Raw genomic sequence first — 23,362 nt, forward strand, 5'->3', positions numbered from 1 at the left:
AAAAAAACCAACAATTCCCAGCTGAGCAGAGCAGCTGTTTAACTCATGTTTAACTCATACATGTGAAAGACTTACCAAAGCTGCACCGTGGATCTCCCTTCACGCTGCTCTCTGCAGCGAGGGCTTGTCAGTGCATTTGAGTCTTCTTGGCTTCAGTTGCACAGACACTGAGTTCATTAGGGCTGTCATAGAAAAACAGTCTGTTCCTGAATAGCCCTCATTGTTGGATGATACTTGGGACCAAGCACAAAGACCATGAAGGTACAATCCCAGTGGAGGATTTCTCCTTCCCTGATAGTGTTAATGACCTGTACCCCCAGGCCAAGGGCCGCTCAGCAGATACACCAGCTGCATCTCTATTGCTCAGCACAGGGCTTTTCCTTGTCACCTTTCACTCAGTCACAATATGTCAAAACCAACAATGAAGATGAGATTTGGCCCGTTCACTCAAAGGCAGCACGCTGCACATGGGGGGAGAGGTACTGGATATCCAGAAATGTTTGTACCTCCTGGGAAAGTTCACTTCAAAACATTAATCCTGGGAATGGGAAGTGAGACTCTTCAGGGTTTGGTTTTTAAACTGGCCAAAGTTGTTCCATTATGGCAAGACTGGAGAAAACCTCTAACGGCGTCTCTGTTTCTGTACATTTTTAAACAGATTTTCTCAGGGGTGACTGATGAGGCAGCATTGAAGGAGCAGCTCCCAGCCCTGCAGCTGGGCTGTGGGCTCCTGCCTGTGGGTTTACCTGCAAACCCCGAGGTTTTGTACAGTTTATCACTGTCGGTGCCCATTGCTACTGTTTCTCTTTGTTTATTTAATGTGTTTGAATTACAGTTGAGATGCTGCAATTAATTTGTTTTTCCAATAAAGGTTCTGAAATGGGTTTGAAGCATATGAAGAATGTCTGCAGCCTGTGCTTTCTGTGCACCCATTCACAGCCTTTCCAACACAAATAATACGTTTTAGGGGAAGAAGGATATAAATTAAGTACCTGCATGTGGTTCTCATTCATTTGCGATGACTTGCCAAGAGGAAAAGTCCTGTTAGATTGTGGAGTCCTTCTTGGTTACTTTCAGAGAACAAAGGCAAACTGAAGCATTTCTCTGATTTTCTCATACATAAAAGAGAAAAAAGAGACAACGTGTCAAGATTTGGCGATGCCAGAATTTAAGTAACAGTCGTGATTCAGGCCTGACACAGGGAGGGGAAAGGAGGAGGGGGAGGAGGGTAGATGAGTAAACAGTGGGGAAACTTGGATGAACTTAATCTTACTCTGAACCAGAATTTGCTGCTGCCCACTGCAGCTGCCCTGAGGCTGCTGTAAAGCAGCTGAGCAGGGAGGGCTAAACACATGCCCACAGCAGAGCTTGGCACTGAAGTTGTGCAAGATGAGACACTCACCACACGGTGTCATGCAAGGGGTGCATGCAGGCACGGCAGCAGAAACCACAGCTGAACCAACCACAGCTGAACCACTCCAGTAGGTTCAGGACAACACCTTCAAGCCTTGTCGACCCACCCCATATCTGCATGCCAGACAGGGCTGCAGCTTAGTTGAGGCATCTGTCAGCATCCAAACTCATGGCCTAAGGCTCCAACAAAGGGGAGTGGAAACCACAGCTGCATTTTTCCTCTCTGCAAGTCTAGGAGATGACAGAGCTCTGCCCGCGGCCATGAGTGCATCTCAGTGCCCATATGCTGTCTTGGTTTTCACATAACACTGTGGCTCACCCTCTGCCCACGCTCTCCTGCACCCTGGGCAAAGTCACATCTGTTTGCAGGTTGAAAGCTCATAAATATTTGTAACCCAGCTTACTGACTTGTTTGGGAAATAAGGACCGTAGTCACATCCTTCCACCTAGAACTGGTTTTGAAATGGTCACTGAAGATTTAACCCAACTTCTATCCCAGCAAATAACCCCTGAAATACCTGATCACTCAAGGAGGGCAAGGAGACATCCCAAAAAGAGAGCAACACCTTTTTATCATCATCTTAGAGCAGGGCTGTTTCTCTGTCTGCACCTACAACACAGCTAACAGCAGTGTTGTTTACACCTCCTCCAAACAGCCACTCATTAACTCCCCATTAATGAGAGCCAACTCCAGCATGAAGATGCCCAAGCGCATCTTTCTCAGATCGAGCTCTGAAGCTTCTGGACACCAGACATCAGCACACACAGGACAACATGGGGAGGAACACAGCATCAGGAGGGCAAGGACCAGCACGCAGGAGAACCACATGCAGTCACCCACCAGGGCAAGCTCTATCTTGACAGATTCCTCCAAGCCAATGGAAGCTGTCGGCACTTGCACCACTACATCAGTCACTTCAGCTCTCATTTCCTACCTCCAAGCCAACGTCTTCAGTACTGGGAGAGAGTCATTTTTGAACCTCCAAAACAGACATCCCACCTGGTATTCCACCTGTGTTCTTGGTAACCGATGAGCTCAGGGCAGTCAGGCAGAGCTGAGACCAAGCCAAGAGAAGAACAGTACTGGGATATCTGCCCAAAGGCTGCGCTAGGCAAGGAGCCAGGCTTAAATGCAACTTGGGAATCAAAATAGGTGGGGAGAATGTGGGGGAGGGGAGTCGAGTCAGATGAAGCTGCTCAGCCTAATTAGGACCTATCAGTGCCAGCAGGACTCACCCTTTGCAGGGGAGAAGGTGGGAGCAATGCTGTGATGTTGAGAAAGTCACCTGGCATAAAACACAGGATGAAAAGGAACTTAAAAAGTCACTCATAGAGATGTTTACCAAGAGAAGTGCTTGGCTTTCCTACCCCCAACAGACACGGAGTGACCCCCCAGGACTTTACTACCCAGCTCCGTTTACAGTAAACACCTGACCTCTGTGCACACAACCTATTTTACATTCATAAACACTTGCCCAGCTCACACTGGGCTGAGGCAGGGCAGCAAGAGGATGCTGCAACCATGCAGCAGGATGCAGAGTGAATGTACTGTGAACTAGAGAGCCTTTCCCCCTGCTGCCCTCCCTGCTCCCAGCCATAGGTATCCTACCAGCTCAGAGCTGCCCCATCCACTCTCCTGGTTTCTCCTCCCATTGCTGTGTCCCGATGAGCAGTTTTGGATAAGAACTGGGCTGCTTTCCTCACAAGGTAGCCCACCAGCTGCCAGCTCTCACTGAGGCTGATGTATAGATACCATCATCATCTGCAGGCTGAATGTAAAGCTCTTCCAAGGAGAAGGAAGAAAATCTGCTGGACACGCTAAGACATTGGGCAGGGCAGCTGGGAACAGAGAGGAGCTGTGCTTCTGCCTTTTTTGGGGGGGTTTGCTGTTGCCGGGGAGAGGTTTTAGGCCATCATCCAGCACATTCACACCAGAGACACAAGCACTTGAATTAGTTGCATTATCTGCACCCAGCTAAAGTGGACAAAGGATTAAAGTGTGCTGAGCACCACCACCATGATTTGCATGTGAGAGCCCCTTCCCACAGGCCCCCTCTGCTTGCAGCCCTTTTTTCCCTGGCTGCGAGCCAGCCGGCACAGCAGCCCTGTTTACAGAATGATGCTGAGCTTAACGTTGCAAAAGACTCCATCAGAGCTGCTGGGCAGTGCTGGAGCAGCAGCACCCAGCACACCACGATGAGCCGCCCGCGCTGCGCTTCTGCCCCTCGCATCGCCAGGCCTGGTCCAGCCCCAGGTATGGAACTGATTCTGAGCATGTTGCCATGGCGAGCTTGAAATAATGAGCAGGAATGAGTTATTATTCATTTTTAAAGCTGCACACAACACTCAGCTGTAGCTATTGTTGTAGGGGTAGGACGTTAGTCGAGTGCTAAATAAATACTGTGTGGTGCAAACCTTACGGGTGCTTTTCTTGAGCTTGTCCAGCTGCCAAAGATTTGTTTTGTGCCTTTATGCGTGTGAAATGCTCGTTGTGTCACACTGCTGATCTCACAGGAAGCAAACCTGGCATCTCTCAGAAGCAGCTCCAGACCTAAAGAGATAAAGCAAAAGCACATCTTAGATCACTGGATCCTAATTAATCAGTGACTTCTAAAATGTTTTTTCAACACTAGTGATTTGAACCATATGTGCAGTATGACTGTATGCTGCCACATGCGAGCTTTATATGTTTCTATTTTTCTTGGCATTTGCAGGGTTTTTTGCTCACTCCTCTGTGTGAGGACTTGGTGACCTTAGCAATTGCCAGCAAGGGGACTCTGTATGATGAAAGCAGGTGAAAGGGAAAATAAGGGCGGAACTGGGTAAGGCCAGTTCATACCTCAAGGGAGGTGTGGTCCCATTCTGTACCTGGCTGCGCTCACTGTCTTGTGCAATATAAAAGGGGAAGGCAGTCATTTCTCGAGCAATCTGCCAGGATCCTGCAGAGAGAAGGAAGGGAGGCCCTGGAAGAAATGCAGAGCAAGAAGTCCAGAGTATGCACTGCCAAGGGCTTGGGACACGCTGGTGCCTCTGAGCCCAGGGAATACCCACAGCCCTTGTCTCCGTAGGTCCGTTCCCTGTGCTGAGGGCTGAATGGTAGCTGCACTCCCTTCCCCAGCAGGCTGCCGGCGAGCAGAAAGAAGCCATGGCCCAAGGAGGAGCAGCAGCGCGGGGAGCTGCCAAAGTCCAGGACCAGGGATGGGCATGGATGGTCCTGGTGGCCGCAGTGGTGCTGCAGGGGCTGACGCTGGGCTTCCCCTCCTGCATTGGAGTCTTCTTCACTGACCTCCAGCATGAGTTCCAGGCCACCAACAGCGAGACGTCGTGGTTCCCCTCCATCATGGTTGCTGTGCTGCACGCAGGCGGTAAGTAGAGGCCATAGGGATGCCCTCTGCTGCCTCCTGTGGCTCCAGCATGGACATGGGGCCTTAGGAGGGTACTCAGCATTTCCCTGGGGAGGAAGGGACAGGGAGGTCTGTGCAGGTTGCTCAAAGCTACTTGCATGCCCACAGAGCCCAGCACCAAGTGTCCGCATATACCAACTTCTCATCCACCACTCTAAGAGATAACCAAAACGAGGAAGGTGGATCTCTTTCTCAGCCCAGCTTCTCCAGGACAATGAGAACTTAACTATTTTTTACAGTTATGATTAAATAAGCTGGCAGCCACCACTGGATCTGGGATACTTTCTTCCATTCCATTCCACGTACCTGCTCTGCTCCCCCAGGCCACCATCTGAGGTTCAGGGCTGAGAGCAGCTCCTTGGGCAGTGGCACAGTCCATGTGGACTCCAGTTAGCAAAGCACAGAATGACTCCCACTGAGCTGCTCTCTTGGTTCACAGTTGCCCTTTTCCAATATTGCTGACAGGTGACACAGCAGTATGGGGAAAAACAAAAAGCAGAGCCCTGAGTCGTACTGATGTGATGGCTGCAGCAGGTTCAATATCACTGTGCAGTACTTGGCTGATAACTGGACATGGGGGAAAGAGAGTTTGCACCTTAGCAGAAGCAGCTGGGCCCAGAGTTGCAAGGCACAGAAGGAAAGACCTCGGGTGAAGCAGCTGCAGAAGGAATCGGCACTAAGTTCAACAGAAACAGAGCGGTGCTGTGGCTGTTTGACTTGGGAAGCTGCTGGGCACGACCTGTGGTCTGGGTGCCGTTAGTGGGAAGGAAAAGAATGGGAACCAATGGCTCTGGGAATGGTCTGAAAAGCAGCTCAGTCCCAACATGCCGAGGAAAGACAAGTCTGGCAGCATCTGTAAGGAAATATCAATTCTATCTTCAATAATTAAGTAATTGTTTTGTGGGAGTCTGGGACCGCAGTGAAAGTTAATATAAAGACAGCCAATATAGATCCAAAAGGGATTAATTGCACAAGAAAAGAGCAGCCTCATGGTGATCACATTCACCAACAGAATTTGTAAGGGCATTGCAAATACAACTCTCCAGAGTCACACTAGTACAAATGCAGCAGTTTTGTTGGGAAATAACACAGTCACTGGCTGTATCACAGCCTGATGAATACTTTTTCAAAGGCCAGTCGAAGTCCAAGGTGAAAATCTCCCAAGCAGATCAAAATACACACAGTCCTAATGCTAATAACATTCAACTGCTCGCTTGATTATGCGGATTTCATTTCAAACCAAGTCCTGCTTTAGGTCACAAATATGCCACAAGTTATTTTCCCCACACTGACTGATTCCTAATTCTGGAGCTTGCAGCCTTTTTGAATTTGCCTACATAATTTTAAGTGTTAAGAGGAGGAAAAAACATTAGTAATAAAGCCTGGAAAACAGTGCAGATCCTGGCAGGAACACAAAGTGAAGCTGCCATCAACGCCTCCTCTACCAGAACATGCAGAGAGAAATGCTTCCCATTGGCAGCCTGCAGGTCACAACTATCCTTACCCTCTCCCAAAGTCCATGACATTAGGAACCTTGTTATTTACCCCACTCTCATAGAACTCACCAAAATTGCCAAAAATTATTTGTAGAACCGATACAACATGAGAACAGAATCACACTTCCAAAACTTTTACCTACTATGAATCACAGGGAAGCTTAGGAATCCTATTTAATGTCCAAAACCCAAGCAGATCATGGGTGCACTCCCATTAGCCAACAAGCTGACCAAGCTCTTTGGAGGATCAGGGAATGCATTCTCTACTTCTGGTTCCTTCCTTAAATTTCACTGCTGGGACAATCTGCAGGCTCTCCAGCCTAAAATGTTTGATAACTGCAGCATTCCAGCACCCACAAAACAATCCTTTCTTCCCTAACAACCTCCTTCTTATTTTACTTTTCTGACTGCTCCCAGGGCCTCTGTGCAGCATCCTCGTGAAGCGCTTTGGCTGCAGGTTTGCTGTCATGGTTGGAGGCCTACTCAGCAGTGTGGGCATGGTGTCCAGCTCCTTCTGCAAGTCCCTCAGCCAGCTTTACCTAACAGCTGGCTTCATCACTGGTAAGTACAAGGAACAGCAGCAAAATCCAGCTGCTGCTCTGGGAAGTGGTAAAAGTCCGGTCTAAGCACTCACATTTTTCACTTAGCTGTAAAACAGAATAAATCAGAATCCCACAGCTCAGCAGAAACTGCATGCTGGGTAGGTTTGCCTTTCACACCCATTTAACACACACCTCACCCAGTCAGCTCATATCAAAGTGCTTTTCCCTGGAAAAGGCTACAGGTCTCTGAGGGGAGAGCAAAGGAGCTTCACAGCCTTTTGCCTTTGAACAGGGAATTGTTCTTCCATCTTGCAGTGCAGTGTTGGGATAACATCCTCATTTGCCCTTCATTTGGGATTACTGATCATTAATCTCTGGGGGATGGGATGTAGTCACCTGTGGGAACATCAGGGTTTGGGGCTCTTTTTCACCTTGTAAGACACTGCAGAGACATCACGTACTGTTGTTTTCTCTTTCATTCTTATCTTTAGGTCTGGGGTCATGCTTCAGCTTCCAGGCAGGAGTGACTGCACTGGGCTACTACTTTGTGCGGTGGCGAACTCTGGCCAATGCCATGGCATCCACTGGTGTCTCTATTGGTTTGACATTGTGGCCGCTTCTTTCTCAGTACCTGCTGGATGAGATGGGCTGGAGAAATACTTTTCTTATCTTTGGAGGAATACTGTTGAACTGTTGTGTTTGTGGTGCTGTTATGAGACCAGTGGAGTTTGCAATGGGATCACTATTGCAGTTTCCCAGCCCAGGAGAGGAGCCAGGGAGTGGAGCGGAAGAGGCTCAGCTGTCCAGTGGAACATCTCCCCACCTAAAGCTCCAGGAACAAACCAGGAAGATAGCATGCTTCCAGGCACTGCAGAAGTACCTGGCTTTTGATATCTTCTGTCAAAACAAAGGGTACCAGATTTACACAGTTGGAGTGACATGGATGATGATGGGGTTTGTGTTACCCCATGTCTACCTTGTACCTTATGCCATCCAGAATGGAGTGGAGGAACGCAGGGCAGCCCTCCTCATCTCCATTATTGGATTCATCAACATCTTCATACGTCCTCTGACAGGGCTGCTCTCAGGACAATCAGTCTTCACAGGGAGACGCATCTACCTGTACAGCCTGGCTGTGCTCCTCTATGGGCTGAGCAACTTCATTTGCATTATCTCAGCCGAATTCAGCATGCTCATCTTCTACTGCGTCATCCTCAGTATAGCCATGAGTGGCATTGGGGCCCTCACATTCCAGGTGCTGATGGATGTGGTGGAGATGGACAGGTTTTCAAGTGCTCTAGGGCTCTTCACCATCCTGGAGAGTATCACACTCCTCATTGGACCCCCTTTGACAGGTGAGAAAAGCTATTAAAGCAAATTGGAGAAAAACAAGGCTTTTAGACACTGATGACAAGTGTTCGGGAGCATACTGAAGAGGAATGAATGAGTTTCCAAGTCCACACAGGCAGCTGAGTTACACAGAGGGAGCAATATAAAAGGGAGAGTCAGAAAGGAATGTCCTTCTCACAGCTGAACAAGGATAATTTCTGTAGCTGCCCAAGTGCCTCTGAAGCAACAGTAGATGGTGAAAATATTGCACATTTGGCAGGCAGCTTCCATAGGCATGACAGCAGTGAGAACTCCTTTCCCTTTGAGTGGCAGAATACAGAGAGGAATTACAGTAGTAGGATCATGCTGTCATAGAACTCTCACTGCTTTCCTAGTATGCACTGATTTATCTATGAAGTCTCAAGAAACTGCAAACATCCATACATGTACTGTGATCAGAAGTATTACCAGCTCTACATAATTGAAGCAACTTTATAGTAAAAGCCCCTTCCACTCTTTGTTCTTCCTGGTTCTGGAGTGTATTCATTTTTGTCTGAAGGCAAGAAAGGAAACTAGTTATGGCCTCAAATGTAATGAATTACTCACAGATTTCACAGTTCACTCCAAAAACCACTGAATGACTTGTCCAAGAAGTACCTCCCTGGAAGCACTCAAGGCCAGGCTGGATGGGGCTGTGAGCAACCTGGTAGAGGCTTGGGTTGGAAGGGACCTTTAGGATCCTGGTACAGCAAGATAAGCTCAATTTCTTGTTGAAGATCAAAAATATGTTGAAGACTTATCCATATATAAATAAGCAACCTGTTGAGGAGACATCATATATTTTGCCTGAATGCCTTTTGCCCTTCTATCTCTAGTGTTAGGGTTAAAATACTCACTTGACATATTCTTCTAAATGTTGTGCATTGAGGCACTCAAAGTTAGTTGCAATGCCCAGTGTGCTGCGAAATTTTCTCACACTATTACAAGTTTCCAGATTCAAACATGTCAGTCTTGGAAAGACTTCCTTATTTATTTGCTCTGTTTTCTGACCTGGGTTGTACTAAGGTCATTCATTCCAAAACCCAAAAAGTAGCAGTGACACAGAGGTCCTCTGGTAAGTAAACGATCAATCAGTACATGGGGAAAAAGTTACAATTTCCTTCCTTTCCTGATTTCTCTGTGTATCAGAAAATACTTCTCACAGAAACAGAAACACCGCCTGATAAATGACTACAAACAAGCTTTAGAATCTGGAGAACAGATCTTAACTCATTTATGAATGCTTATCTTTTCTATGGGGCATCTTCCCGAATTGGTTAGATTTATCATTTCTATAAATGTCATTTATATGACCTTTATATGATATGTGTCTTTACCACACATCCTGTCTTTAAGCTGTGGTTTCCATTTCAGGTCTCCTGGTGGATATAACCAGTGATTTCCGCTATGTCTTCTACACCTCGAGTTTCTTCCTGATATCAGCTGCACTATTCATGGTGCTCAGCTTCTGTGCTCTGGAAAAGAAAAACAAATTGAAAGACACCTCAAAAGTACCTCCAGACAAGTCCACCATATACAATGAAACACCAAACGAATCACAGTCTGAAAGTCAACCCACTCTAGCAGTTATGCACATCACAAGCATATGAGAATAATTAACAATGATGTGTTTGCACAGAGCCACACGAGACCCAGCCTGATGACAGATGAGAAAACAAGGGTCTGCATCCCACAGCCATCACCTGCCTCCCTCGGTGGGGCTGTGTCAGACTCCATGTGAGCAGTGTGGACCGCAGGCTGAGCCCAACACATGGTGCCAGCTGAAGGACAGACTGTATTTTCCTAAAGCAGGCCATGGGACAACAGCCATGGCAACCAGCTCTGAGAAATAAAAGTAATGTCGATTCAACTGATTTAAGGTGGTGCCTTTCTGAAGTCACTGGAATTTCATATACACATTCCTCTCATTAGCACTGGTAAATAATTACTGATGGCTATGCACAACGGTAGGTCTTGCATAATTATTACTTGCCTACTCTGAACACGTAGTTTTGGTGCAGACTTACGTGAACTTTCCTGGTAGTCTCCCACGTTGAGGAAGGGGGAATAAGGCAAACACTTTGGACTGGAAGCGTGTTGTTATTTCCCACATCTCTAAACACAGTGCGGAGGCTGCCAAGTGAGTCACACAGCTCAGACAGGACTCTGCAAAGACCAAATATTTTTTTCTACAAGCGATATATGAGTTCTTCAAAGCTTCAATAGTTCCATGCCAGAGCAACAAAAGGACTGAAACCATACACTGTCTGCTTTGTATAATCAGTAGTGTCTCAAGTGCTTCCCATGTATCATAAAAAGAGAATAATGGCTTCTACAAATACATCTCTTTCCAGCATTAACTGGAACCAATTATTTATTTGTTTGTTTATTTATTGGGGGGGGGGGGGGGGGGAGGAATTGCAAAACAACACAGGGGAGCAACACAGAATGAAGGTAAACATCCACACACAGAGCCAAATTCAGAACCACTGGAGTTCCCCCTTGTGGAAATGAATGCTTTAGTCTCAGACTCACACCAGCACTTTCATTACTGATGATTTCACTCAAGCATACATAACACCTATATATTAAAAAGAAATCTGGGGGGAAAAATACAGTAGGAAAAGTTGGTGTTAACTCTCACATCCATGCAGACTTTAGGCTATAAGAGGCTTTTCCCAACATGCTCCTATGAGTTACACTTGTATCAGCCCTTCAGAAGAGTTCCTGCTCCCACAACTCAGAGGTATCTCCATCAGTAGTGTTTTGCAATTACTGACCCAGTGTGCAATTCCTGATAAGCATCTACTTCAAAAAGATTACTAGTGAGAGAGATACAAATCTATTCTCTAGTCCCAGGTTTACTACTTTTGGAAATGCAGTTATGTCCCATAACTACAAAGTAAACAGGGACTGGTGGCCCCTCAGCTTACTGAGGCTACTGCCATTCTTCCAGGGAAAAGAGGGGGCTTCATCCTTGGATCAAGTCTCAAGCCTGTTCTAGTCATTACAAACAGAACAGCTAATCAGCTGAACAGACTGACACTTCTCCTTTCTGTAATTCTTAAATCTGAAATTCTGTTCACTCTTAATTATTTCCCAGCTGTACACAGCAGTGCACAATAACTTAGGATGGGGAGTTATGAGAGTGCTTTATGGAGCTGATCTTTGATACTCCCAGACTCAGTGCGAGGGCCATTGGAGTCTTACACAGAGGCTGAGAGGTCTCTGGGAAGACAAACATCAAACAAATCCATCCTTCTCACTTTTTTTCATCTTGTTTACTAAGAACTTCCTCGCAGCCTTACAGAACTTAAGCTGCCTGAAAACAGTTATCTCCCCTGGTTATTTACACATACCTTTAGAATCTTCAGGTCAGAAACAAGCCTCAGATGGAAAACAGATAACACTTTAAGCTGTGTTTCCACAGGTAAATAATGAGACTGACCTGCCATAACAGAGAAAACCAGCTCCCTCCCCTCCTACCTCTCCTTCCAGCCTGAACTCCCAGCTGCCTTGGGCAGGAGCTCAGTAACGTGTAACTGAAGACATTGGGCACACTGAGCATGCTGCGGGTAACAAACATTGCCCCTCAGTACATTAATACTCAGTCTTAAAGAATCTTGACGCCCAGAAGAAAAATAAAACAATAAAAATTCTTGCCACCAGTTTATAGTTGTCCCAATACGTAGGGCAAGCACAGCTTAATTACCACCTGTTTTAACATCTACAGACAGTGGAATAACCCCGGACTTAATGACTGACAAACACTAATGCTGCAGCCAGGTTACAAACCTCTGACAGCCAGCAGAGCAACAGGAAATGTCAGGAGACAAATAACCCTCACCCAGTCCCCTCACACTCTTTCCTGCTCCCTCTGTCATTAAATGTATCGTTAACTTTGCGAGCTAAACATATTTTGCAACAAGCACCTTTTCCTACTGCTATGAAACATTCACCAGGAAGTTCATTTGAAATATTGCAAAACTGTGAACCTTATAAGACTCAGATAGTCTGCCAGGGTAAATCTTGGAAAACTTTAATTAAAAACAAAACAAACAACAAACAAACCCAAAAGGTCACGGCAAACTTACGTACTCTAAAACACCTCAGAACTGCAAAATCACTCAAATGAAGAGTTTGGCAAAATTTGCAGACCCAGTCAGTAACTGCAAGAAAAGAAACACACCCACCAGAACCTGAAATTGACCAAATTCTAACTCTGTTGAGATATCAATGGGCACCACTGTCATTAGACTACCCCTAAGGCTGTTAATACCACAGCTATGCTCAGGCAGCCTGTGCAACATGGACAAAATATGGCCCACATCACCCGCACAAACAGCCTGAGCCAGCACTGCTGCCAAGAGATGGTTGTGTACGACCAGGAAAACTTCCTGCAGCATTGCAGCACACGGTGATGATCAGATGCACTCAGTCATGTAAGCAGCACGAGCACAGCCTGCAGCCCTTACAGAACATCTCTGCAGACCACAGACCTGGGAATGTTACCAAACTCTATGGGACAGCTCAAATTAAATGCACAATGTTCCTCACATCCGTTAACCAGCCTGGATTAGACTCAAAACAAGATAGAATCTAGAAGCAGCAGAGCACGCAGCTCGCAGTGAGGTGAGCAGCAGCGCTGCAGTGTGACCCGCAGGGTGCAGCTCTCGGGGATGCACCACCCGACCAGCACGGGCTGTTCCTAAACGCTGCTCGCAGTGAAATCACTGCAGGGGACAAAGTTCCCATTGGTTTTGTGCTTGCAAAATCCTACTGACTGCCCACACACACACACGGTACCTGGGAACTCAGCGCTGCATTTTCCTCCTCCAATGCAACGCGCTCCTCCCCTTATTGCTCAGTCCCACTGTCCTCAAACACTTCTGTCGGTTTGCTTCTCCTTGTTTGCTTTCTCTTCTCTGCCCTTCTCACACCAGCCCCGCTCTGGTCCATATTAGTAATGACAGATGTCGCTTCAAGTGCACTAACACAGTTACAGGCACGAGAAGCACACGCGGGGGTGTAAATTCTGAGGCCTGGGGGGCAAGCAACCAGGTGGCAGGGAAAGGTGAAGAACTGTGCAGAACAAAGGGGGGAAACGATAAAAACACGTGTTTGCCAGATACAGAGTGCAGCAGTGATATGTGCCTTCACTTATTGACGCACATGAGCTGCCCACAGCCCGCCCCGCACGCGGAGCGCAGCCAGCAGCCGCACCGCCCACAACATGGCGGCCGGGGAGTAACGCCCACAACATGGCGGCCGCCGGTGTCCGGAGCGCCCCGTTGTGCCCCGTGCCGGCGGCGCGGTCCAGCTGATCGGCTGGTTCTGGTTCTCAGCTCGGGATGGAGCTGGGCAGGTTGGAGTACCTGCAGGCCCTCGTCACGGAGTTCCAGGTGACAGACAGCCCAGGTAACCCCGCGTACAAAAGCGAAATCTCCATCTACCACAGCCCCCCTTGCCCCGTTTGACGCGTTGCTTCCCCGGCAGAGGCCAGGCGGCAGGTGCTGGCCAACCTGGCCAACTTCGCCTACGACCCCAAGAACTACGAGTATCTGCGGCAGCTCCAGGTGCTGGACCTGTTCCTCGACATGCTGACGGAGGACGACGAGACCCTGGTGGAATTCGCTATGGGTGAGCACAGCGCTGGGTGCGCCCCGATGCTTTCCCTGTTTCTCTAAAACACAGGTAACAAACCGGGGAAAATGAAAATAAACGCTGCAGCCACACGGCGCCATAAATGCCATCACTGCACTGAGATGGACAGGAGAAAATAAAAGGCAACGTAGGGCAATTAAAAACCCATCATTTAATTCCTGGTACCTTGAAGACCGATTGCCCCCTTACCACACAGGGAAACTGTCTGTGCATGTTGCCTTAAGAAAAGTAGTAAAGATGGAGTGTCCGTCTGCGGACAACTCAGTGCCGGCACCACACAGGTCAGGGCCCAACTGCTGGTACCAACAGACGGAACGTGCTCCAGCTGCTGCCATTCATTCCCAGATGAGGTGCCCTTCAGAGCATGGAGTGTGTCCGGATGAGGCTGCAGAAAGAATCTGTCTTGCATGTGTCAGATGCTTTTTTCGCTATTTCAGGTGGTCTTTGCAACCTGTGCTTGGATAAAACTAACAAAGACTATATCCTGGAGGCCAATGGGGTAGAGCCCATAATAAACTGCCTCTCCAGCTCCAACGAAGAGACAGTCATGTCAGCAGTCACAGCCCTGATGTATCTGACAACGCCGCAGTCGTGCCAGCAGACCACAGCTCTCCCGGTGGTGGAATGCATGCTTCGCTTCTCCCTGTCGGCCAGCAGAAGGCTGAGCAATCTGGCCACGATCTTCCTGGAGGATTATTGCACGCCCCTGCAGGTGGAAGAGGCCAGGAACCTGAGCAAACACACAGCGGTGGGGATTCCTCTCCCGAAGGATTGAAGCTGTCAGAGCAGCTTGGAGCTGCTGCGAGGAGCACCCCCTGTTTGCTCAGGTCTGCACCTAATGCTGAGTAGGTCAAGAGTGTGATGAGAACAGTAAAGCAGGAAATCAGACTAGCATTGGATTTTAGTTAGTATTGAAAAGGACCATACAGCACTATAACAGGCCAAGAACGTGGCTGAAAATGGAAGCAAATATTTTAAATAAAAAAGGTGATGGCTGCTGTGCAGCTCTGAACCAGCTTACAGGTATAACCCTTATAGCAGTTACTTTCTCTGCTCGGGTTATTGTTCAGCTTGTATCACTTCCAGTTCCTGGCTGATTTTGCCACAGCTTTCCAGTGTCAACTCAGATGACTTTGAAATGACCCAAACTTCATCCCTCCTGCAGAAGAAATGCGTTTCCCTGCCCTGGTAATTTGCAATCCTATTACATACCTTTGGTACTATACATACTGTCTTATCATCCTGCCCTAGAACAGGTGATAGCTATCCCATAGGTCAGGAAGCAGAAAGCTGTATTTCCCTCATTACCACTGGTGAGAAAGGTGCAGGTAGGAAAAGGGTTTATGGCATTCAGGTTCACAAGAAAAGCCTTTTCTTAATAAAACATTAACGGAGCTGTTGTGTAAACAGTTCTGTGTAAGCTCGTAAATGTTCCTGTACAGCTCTTGCAGCGCAGCCTCTGCTGCTCCCACTAATGCACGTGGGCTGGGAGTTGGAGCCACTTTGCTCTCCTTTTATGATCAGCCAATCGTGCAAAAGGTAACCTGGAGCCAGGGCGGCAAACTGCCCAAAGGCATAGAACGGGGTGGCCCTTTACCACGGTGCTTCTGAAAGGCTGCGAGTTCCAGAGTTCTGCTTTCTCCCCCTCCACTCAGCTCAAAACACGCCATAGTGAGCTTACACCACAGCTGGCTGTTTGTCTTTATAGTTATTCTTCATAACATCACTGCGGCTCCGGCCGCACCAGGACGAGGCACCGTGAGGTGAACCCCGCAACCCCCGCATGAAGCCGAGCGGCCCCTGGCGGCACCACGGCCCCGAGTGGAACCTCCGGCCACAAGCGGGTGGAACTGCCGGCCTGGCCTTAGTGCGGGGCCAGGCGGCTCCGCTGTGCGCTGCGGGAACCTTCATCGGACGGCTGGGCGCGCTCCAACTGCACTCAGTGTTTAGGAGCTGTAGCCTGCTCCGCTGCTCGCTTCTTTCATAAAGCAGATGTTGGACACTTCACACGGAGGCAGCACGTGGTGGTGCCCCATCAGCTGCACTCACGCTCCTGTTCCGCTCCATCCCAGCCCTCTCCATTAGTGCAGGACAACTGAGAGCAGTGCAGAACCAGACCCACAAATAAAACCCACGCAGGAAACATTGCTTCAAAATGTCTATATTATTTACTGTAAGCAACAGTCCAGCTTCGTGAAATTACAACACACACTTTTAAGGATGAGGCTTTCACCCCATGGTCAAGCACCAGCATGATCATGCACAGCATTGAATCAGTTCTAAAAAAAAGAAAAAACCGCCCCGGAATTTGTTCTTTATTTCTACGATCCACTCCACCTTCACCGAACAAAGCCCAGTCAATGCCCTCCCAGCCTCAGGCCAGGTGACGCTGCTCATCAGCCACTATTTGGCACATACCCTGCTTAAAATGGTCCAGTATCAATGTATTGTAAAGGCAGCATGGTGTACACTAACCACTTCAAATGGCACAGCAGGGCTCAAGGCATTCACCCCACACAGACAAGGAGTTCCTTTGGATCCCCACAGTTCACATGTGGAAGAAGGGATGGCTCTTGCTGATCGTTTGCTGGCCTCTTTAACCACGTCTCTCGACCCTCGTACAGCGAAGGGGTTCTACAAACCTCAGGACAGAAACCCTCTAAGCACACTTAGGACCAATCTACTCTCCTTTCAATTACATTACTATACTTCATAAAGCTTTCCCTCAAGTCTATCACTAGAAAACACTCATGTAACTTCCAGCAGATCTAGGGGAAAAACACAGGACAAAAGTGGGAAAAAACCTTGATCTCAAAAGACAGGGGAAAAAAAAAAAAAAAAAAAGATGGAGTACATAAAGTGCTTCTTTTTAATTGAAAGAAATTCGAGATGTACAGTCAGGCTCACGAGCATGGGGGGGGAGAAGGGCAAGAAACAGACACAAGTTCAAAACAGTCAGGAAAGGAAAGGAAAGGTTTAACCAAGGACTAGGCTGGACTTGCCACCGGGTGGATTTCTCCTGGATGGTGCAGGTGCTGGTGCTACTGGGCTGGGAACAGGTGCAGCAGGCAGGGATTTCTCTTCATTCTGACCTGGGGCAGCCTCTACATCAGCAACAGTGTTTTCTAGAAGAAAAAAAGCTTTTTTAAGGTGTTTGATGTGGATGACGAAAGGCAGAGGGTCTCTCTGGCTCAGGCAGCTCCTGTGAGTTCATCCCGGCTTACAGCCACACACACGGAGCTGCCTTCACCTGTTGGCAGGACAGGCTTTCAGCCGCCTGAAATTCTGCTTTTCAGAACTCCAGTGCCTTCAGCTGAGTCTTAGGCACTTGAGAGCCGCATTCTGCAGGCTGCTATTGGGGGATCCCAGCAATTCTGTTCTATTTATTTTTTAACCGACAAGCAGCTACAATCAAGTCTTGTACCTGGTGTGCGACCACCCTAATAATCCAATAATCCTAACTCAAATCTGAGCAAGTGCTGGGAATGGAGTCACAGAAGCATCAGTGCTTATGAGGAGGAGCTCACACTATGTTTCCAATTTGTTAGAGGGGAGAATATCTGACACTTCTGAGGCTTCATGCAGAACAGACCAGGGAATGCAAATCCATGCATGGGTGGGCTCAGATTTACATTGCCTGGAAAGCACGTGCCAGTTTCATCTATTTTAAATAATTCCACAACCACCACAAGGGAAGACAGGACACAGAAGGGATTATTCACAGGAAGCACTTTAGATACTCTGACAAATAATTTATATATCTACTTCACTGACAGTTAATGAGGACAGTGAGATCATCAGCATCTCACATTTTTACAGAGTAACAGAATTAGTTATGAGCCAAAGGCCCAAACACAGTGACACAGTGACATTTTCTCACCATCAGCACATCTGACTACTTGACAAAATTTAGCCATCACCAGCAAGTGAAGACTCCACTGTTCTTTGCTTCTTCCAGGTCATGGATGAAGGCACCCAATAAAACTAATCCCAGCACCACTGCCCATCTTTCAACCTGAACAGCAATTATGAATCCTACCTTTTGCCTCCTGCTTTTTTTATTTAGCTTCTCATCCACCAGAGATGCTTTTCACCAACGCTGTGGCAACTTAACACTGCTTTTTAAAAAACTTTTGATGCAAGATTTTATCAGAAACACTGAAAACCCACTTGTGACCATCTGAATATCCATGCTTGTAATAATCTCAAAGAAGCCCGGCAGCTAACTCCAGTCTTCACGCAACCTGAGATTCTCTGCTGCCTTCACTAACCCACAGGCACACACACACAGAACAGTTAATACAAAGCTTTAAGCTTTGAGCCTGTGCAGCTCACACACTCTGCTGCCTGCTTACTCAGCAAGCTGAGAACAACTGCGGCCATGGCCACCATTCACACAGTGCTTCGCTCACAGGAGTCTGTGCTTCAAGCAGACTGGAGCACTGTGAGGTACTCAGGATGATAATCTTTCTACTGAACACCAGACTTCACCATCAGGTAATGACAGTCACTTGTGACCATCAATTACGTGCTGATTCTCTTTAGTTAGTCCCAGCAATCTGAGTCAGTTTGCCATCAAGTACACTGCAAACTACTGGAACCTTTTTTTGTACAAAAGGAACTACAGATTTCAAACAAGAAGCAAAAACATTTCTGCAAAAGGTACAAGTTCTCTTCCTCTAAACAGACATGGCCAACAGGAAGTACACATCCTTCTTGACACCTACCTTATCATTTTATAACCAGTTACATACAGAAAATAATTTCCAAAACTGAAAGAGGAAACATCTTTTATTTTTGCCGGAATTACGACACTCAGAGGTGTTAACAGGCACTCTGGAAAACCTCTCACCCTCCCAGCAGAAGTCTGTTTGTGATACAGAGATTAAAGATATCTCCCACAGCTCTGAGGTGTTAGAAGTAACACTTGGAAGTACTCGGTAAACAGTCACATTCCACACATCAGGAAGTCAGCTATTCTCAAGGTAAATCCCACTAAGAAGCGATTTTCAGCCTCAAAGACACACAGGAAGCCCTTACGGTAAACACACATGCTGCTAGGTGAAGTGCCTCGGTTTACACTAAATCTGCATTGTCATTACTCACTTCCTTACAAAAAAAAAAATAAAAAATCAACATTTAAAAAGCAACAGGAACTGAAAATCTAGTTAATGCAGATGCTTTCAGATGCTACAACAGTTCTTGATTATTTCTGTGAATTGAGTGTTTGCTGTGTGAGAAGACAATAGGACAGAGGTAAAAGCTGAACCTGAAACCTCTGAAGTTAACTACAGTATTTAATTATAAGCTACTATAATATAGTATAGCCTATCAATCACGTAAGTCCACCTTGCCTTCACATGTTTAGATCTTGATTCCAGTTGCTGCTGCTGGCAAAACAAATGAACAGGACTGTTCTCATTTTTAACCCGATGACTAATGGGGCATCCTGCTATTACAATCCATATCAGCAGCAGCAATTTCTGCTGAAGCAGTTTGGTCATTTTACTGATCTGACAGAAACAAGAGACAAAACAAGCTCCTCTCGAGAGAGATTTTTTTTCTCCCATCTTCTATTTTAAGTGAGAAAAGTGGAAAATGTTTTTACTACAAGCCTGATGGAGAAACTCACCGAATGTTTCACCACCGCCATCTCCTCCCTAGAAAAGAGAAGAACACATTGTAACTTACAGTTCAAAATGTAATTCTGACAACGCTATAATTTCCTTCATTACATGAACAGCTGAGCATTCTCTTCATAATCACTCTGTGCAGAACACAACTTGACACAAAGATACAGCAAGTCCTCTAGTAGCAGCCAAGGTTCCACAATAGCACCAGGTTTTAACAGCGTTGAATCTATGAAAGTTGGTAATTACAAAAAGAATTTCCAGTTGTCAGTACACAGAAATGCCCCTGGGACTGTAGCTGTAGCTTCTGTCTCTAGCTTTAATCACGGCATTATGCAAAAGCCAGAGTAACACTAAAAAGCTCTGTACCACTATTGAGTAAACAGCTGGTGTGGAAAGAAACACATCTGATGGTGTTACTAAATATCACGTGCGAAAGAGAACCAGCAACAGTAAGAACAGATTGAAGAACGTTTCAAACTCTACAGTGCTTCCAACTCTGCATATGTCACTGATAAAGTCACATACAGAGAGTGATGCAGCCCGTTACCACGCTCTTCACAGGAATCATACTGACCTTTGGATCTACCACATCTCCACAGGCAACATCAGCTGAATTTCTCTGTGGTCCAGACGATTCAGTGTCTTCCCTGATTTCACCTGGCTTTGTCCCTAGAAGCAGAGATTGATTCTTTGATTGGCTGCAAAATTAACTTACTGGGAAAGCAGATGAAAAAATGGTGTGGCGTGTTTTGCTCTTTTTCCTTCTCCCCCTCCTTCTTTTTTGAATTAAAGTTTTACCATTCGAAGTTTGTCCTGGATCTTTGTATGACTCACAAACTACAACAGCAATTTGTGCAGCTGAGGGCATCACTTAGATGGAAAGCAGGGTCCTATGGCCATCTATATGGGAAATGATCTACAAAATGGAAATGTAATCCCAGATGCAGATACAATGCAAAGCAAAGCCTCCTCTGATTAACCAAGAACAATCATTCCTATCCCACATACTAAGTCACAAGTTTGCCCTACTCTAACGTAATTCATCTGGAGAAATTGCATCCGAAAATACACTCCCCCTTAGCTACCTGCTTGCAACAATGCCTAGGTCCAAAGTTCACATATTAAATAAATAGTAATAATAAATCCCATGTTAGTAATCCTCATTTCTAGCCCTGATCTACAAAGCAAGAAGTGAACTCAGGTTTCCACCTGTAGATACCCAAAAATGGATTAATGCATGTCAGCAAACCTGCAAAGAAAGCAGCGCTCTTACCCGATGATTTAGCCCAGGAAGGTGGATTTTCTTCAGGAGTTCCAAAGATGCTGGATGCCATTTTGTTCTTTCGTGTGGGTTGTTCTTTTGGTTCATCAAAACCCAAGGAAAAGTTGGAACCACCACCAGGAGGACGCAGCACTCTGCAGAGAGATGCAGCCTTACAGCCTGCAGCACTAAGCAACTTACAAAGAAGGCCTAATATGCTCAGAGATCCCTGCTGGCTCTTGTAGCTGTATGGGCTGAATGCTGCCAACGTAAACAACATGAGGTGTCTGTATTAGGACCTGGCATTGAATAACTGACACCCACTGATATGTCTTGAGTGCATAACTCGACCTATAAAGCTGAACGGCTTCCCAGCATTCAATCCAGACATTTTATCTCCACTGCTCTTCTCTTTGGTGTCATTTATCAAGTCTAACAATTCCTGTACTCTGCTCGCACCCTTTCTTCTCTCAGCATCAACAAAAGCTGTTGTCAGTCTTCAGCCTGACCCCATTAAAAGTAAAAAAATATTATGGGGGCATGTCAGAATCCAGGAACACAACAACAGCTGTGACGTTTCCTTTAGAGAACCCTGTGAAGGCAATTCATCTTCAAACTGGTGGTACAGCAAAGAGTAAAATGTGGCATATGAGCCACAGCGCTGCTTGCAACTGGGCTGCAGCCTCATAGATTTGTTCCATCAGAAAAGCCCTCACCTGGAGGCAGCCTATGGGCGGATGTTACAGACATTTCAGCGCCCAAACACAGCCCAGGTCTAAGTAGGGAAGGGACACGCTCCCGCTTCTAGTAGTTTAATAAAAGACTGGAACTATAACAGGTCAGAACTTAACAAGCTCCGTGTTGTTGTGAATACACCAGAATTCAACACAAAGAATTTGCAGCACCACCACAACTGGTTACAGCACTTGGATTTTTGAGGCTTTGTCCCTACTGCTTTGGGGATGCAGCTCAAAAACACTTTCCCAGTCTATCGGACTTCAAGACCACAGCCAGAAAATAATAAAGTGTTTGAAATGGGTATTTACTGCTGCTAACCTGATTTTAATTACAAGATCGGGAGGATTCCAGCCAATTGGGTAACGTATGTAAGAAATCCAAGAACACTCCTACAATTTGCTGCTTCTCCTTTCCAAATGAAGAGATACGAGACCATGATCCTGAATTTCCGGAGCCACTTTGGTGTTCTTTTAATACAGAGATGCCCGTGTATTTCTCAGCCTCATCTGTTGCACTTACCGTGTGAAGAGCACAGTGTTCGAGTGCCCACGCCCACACGTTACATCATCGTTATTTTACTACAGCGGTGAAACCACTGCTCTCCTGACAGCGTAAGTTTCCAAAGACTTAATGAAATTAACAGAAAGAGTAACTGCAGCAAAAGAGCAATTACTTAAACCATTAAATAATCGCTTTTGCCAACACCAGTTGGAGGCTGGCAGGTCTCATTAGAAGCTTCTCCCCGTCCCGGTGTTTGACGTGTCTCAGCACAGGACAAGTTCCCTTTGTTCCGCGCTACATTCGCTCCTCGTTCACCGCCGCCTTCAGGCCCGGGCTGCGGAGCCGAGTTAAGGCGCCCCCCCCCGCTCCCTTCCCCGAGCATGCTCGGTGCGAGCCGAGTGTTAAAGCGGCGGTACACAATGAGCACAACGAAGCGGGGCAGCGCCGGACGGGGCGCGGGCAGCGGCCGCCACCTCAAAGGGAACCCGAGGGGCGGAATCGCGGGGCGCAGCTCGGGCGCTGCGCGGGGCGGGCGGCGGAGCAGACAATGGAGCGGCTCGGCCCCACCCAACAACGGGGCTGCTCGGCGGGCGCGCGGGCGGGGGGGGGCGGGGGCGGCACCGAGAGAAGGGAGGGGAGAGCAGGAGAGAGGAGGAGAGAGGAGAAATGAGGTGAGGAGAGGTGAGGTGAGGTGAGGTGAGGTGCCCCCGGGGCGCTCCGGCCGCGCTACGCCCAAGGATTCGCCTCGTTTCTTTGTCAGGAAGCGGCGGAGGCGGCGGCAGCTCAGGGTGGGTCTGCCGAGCTCCCACCCCCGCGACTCGCCCCCCGCCCGCGGCCATAACGCGATCACGGCCCGTCCCCCGCCCGCAGCCGCACACCAGCCCCACACCCGGCTGTGTCCCCGCTGGGCGCGGTCCGACCCGCCGCTCGGCCCGGCACGTTCCCGGCCCCCGCTCAGCCGCCGCTTCTGACTCCCGGCCGGCGTCGACCCGAGGCCCGTTAATCAGCCCCGTCCGTCCGGCCGCTCCGTCACAGCCCGACCCCGCTCGGAGCCGCAGACCCGCCACGCTCGTCACTAACGGTCCCCAGGGCCGCAGAGCCCCTTCATCCCCACCGGACCTGGAGCTGTTCCTGCCGCTGGGGTCCATGCCCGAGAAGATGGTTGTGGTGGTCATGGCGGCAAGGACGGAGAACACGGGGGAAGGGGAAAGGGCTCCGTTAAGGCGGCGGTGGGGAGCGACGGTCGTGGGAACGGAGCTCCCTCCCCCTCTCGCCCTGTCCTCGCTGCTGCCGGTGACAACTGCAGCCGCCGCCCGCCCCGGTCGCGCAATTTATAGAGTGC

At 47.8% G+C, this 23,362-nt stretch overlaps 2 protein-coding genes and 1 long non-coding RNA gene across 9 annotated transcripts; 1 reads left to right on the top strand and 2 right to left on the bottom strand.

Annotated features, from left to right (window-relative positions):
* Window positions 1-82: 82 nt before the first annotated feature.
* On the bottom strand, window positions 83-13,453 carry LOC107322335. Of its 6 annotated transcripts, none has more exons than XR_004309236.1 (4): window positions 13,030-13,453; window positions 4,253-10,389; window positions 993-3,964; window positions 83-182 (listed from the first exon to the last, which is right to left on the bottom strand). It is a non-coding gene; the product is annotated as an uncharacterized LOC107322335 (long non-coding RNA). The 6 variants fall into 6 exon arrangements; XR_004309240.1 differs by lacking the exon at window positions 13,030-13,453 and having other exon boundaries at window positions 4,253-9,698; window positions 10,251-10,364; XR_004309239.1 differs by lacking the exon at window positions 13,030-13,453 and having other exon boundaries at window positions 4,253-8,220; window positions 9,561-9,667.
* On the top strand, window positions 13,452-16,731 carry ARMC7 (armadillo repeat containing 7). Of its 2 annotated transcripts, XR_004309234.1 has the most exons (4): window positions 13,452-13,641; window positions 13,720-13,863; window positions 14,325-14,714; window positions 15,596-16,731. XR_004309234.1 is itself a non-coding variant. In XM_015880256.2 (3 exons), exons 1-3 carry the CDS (start codon window positions 13,575-13,577, stop codon window positions 14,660-14,662), a joined length of 549 nt encoding a protein of 182 aa, XP_015735742.1. In that variant the 5' UTR covers window positions 13,452-13,574; the 3' UTR covers window positions 14,663-15,294. The 2 variants fall into 2 exon arrangements, 1 of the variants encoding a protein (XP_015735742.1); XM_015880256.2 differs by lacking the exon at window positions 15,596-16,731 and having other exon boundaries at window positions 14,325-15,294.
* On the bottom strand, window positions 16,033-23,362 carry JPT1 (Jupiter microtubule associated homolog 1). The gene is made up of 5 exons (XM_015880258.2): window positions 23,140-23,362; window positions 20,794-20,936; window positions 20,095-20,189; window positions 19,520-19,547; window positions 16,033-17,012 (listed from the first exon to the last, which is right to left on the bottom strand). The coding sequence occupies exons 1-5, from the start codon at window positions 23,193-23,195 to the stop codon at window positions 16,864-16,866; spliced, it is 471 nt and encodes a 156-aa protein (XP_015735744.1). The 5' UTR covers window positions 23,196-23,362; the 3' UTR covers window positions 16,033-16,863.

Source organism: Coturnix japonica, chromosome 18, assembly GCF_001577835.2.
Source record: "Coturnix japonica isolate 7356 chromosome 18, Coturnix japonica 2.1, whole genome shotgun sequence".
Lineage (NCBI taxonomy): Eukaryota > Metazoa > Chordata > Aves > Galliformes > Phasianidae > Coturnix > Coturnix japonica.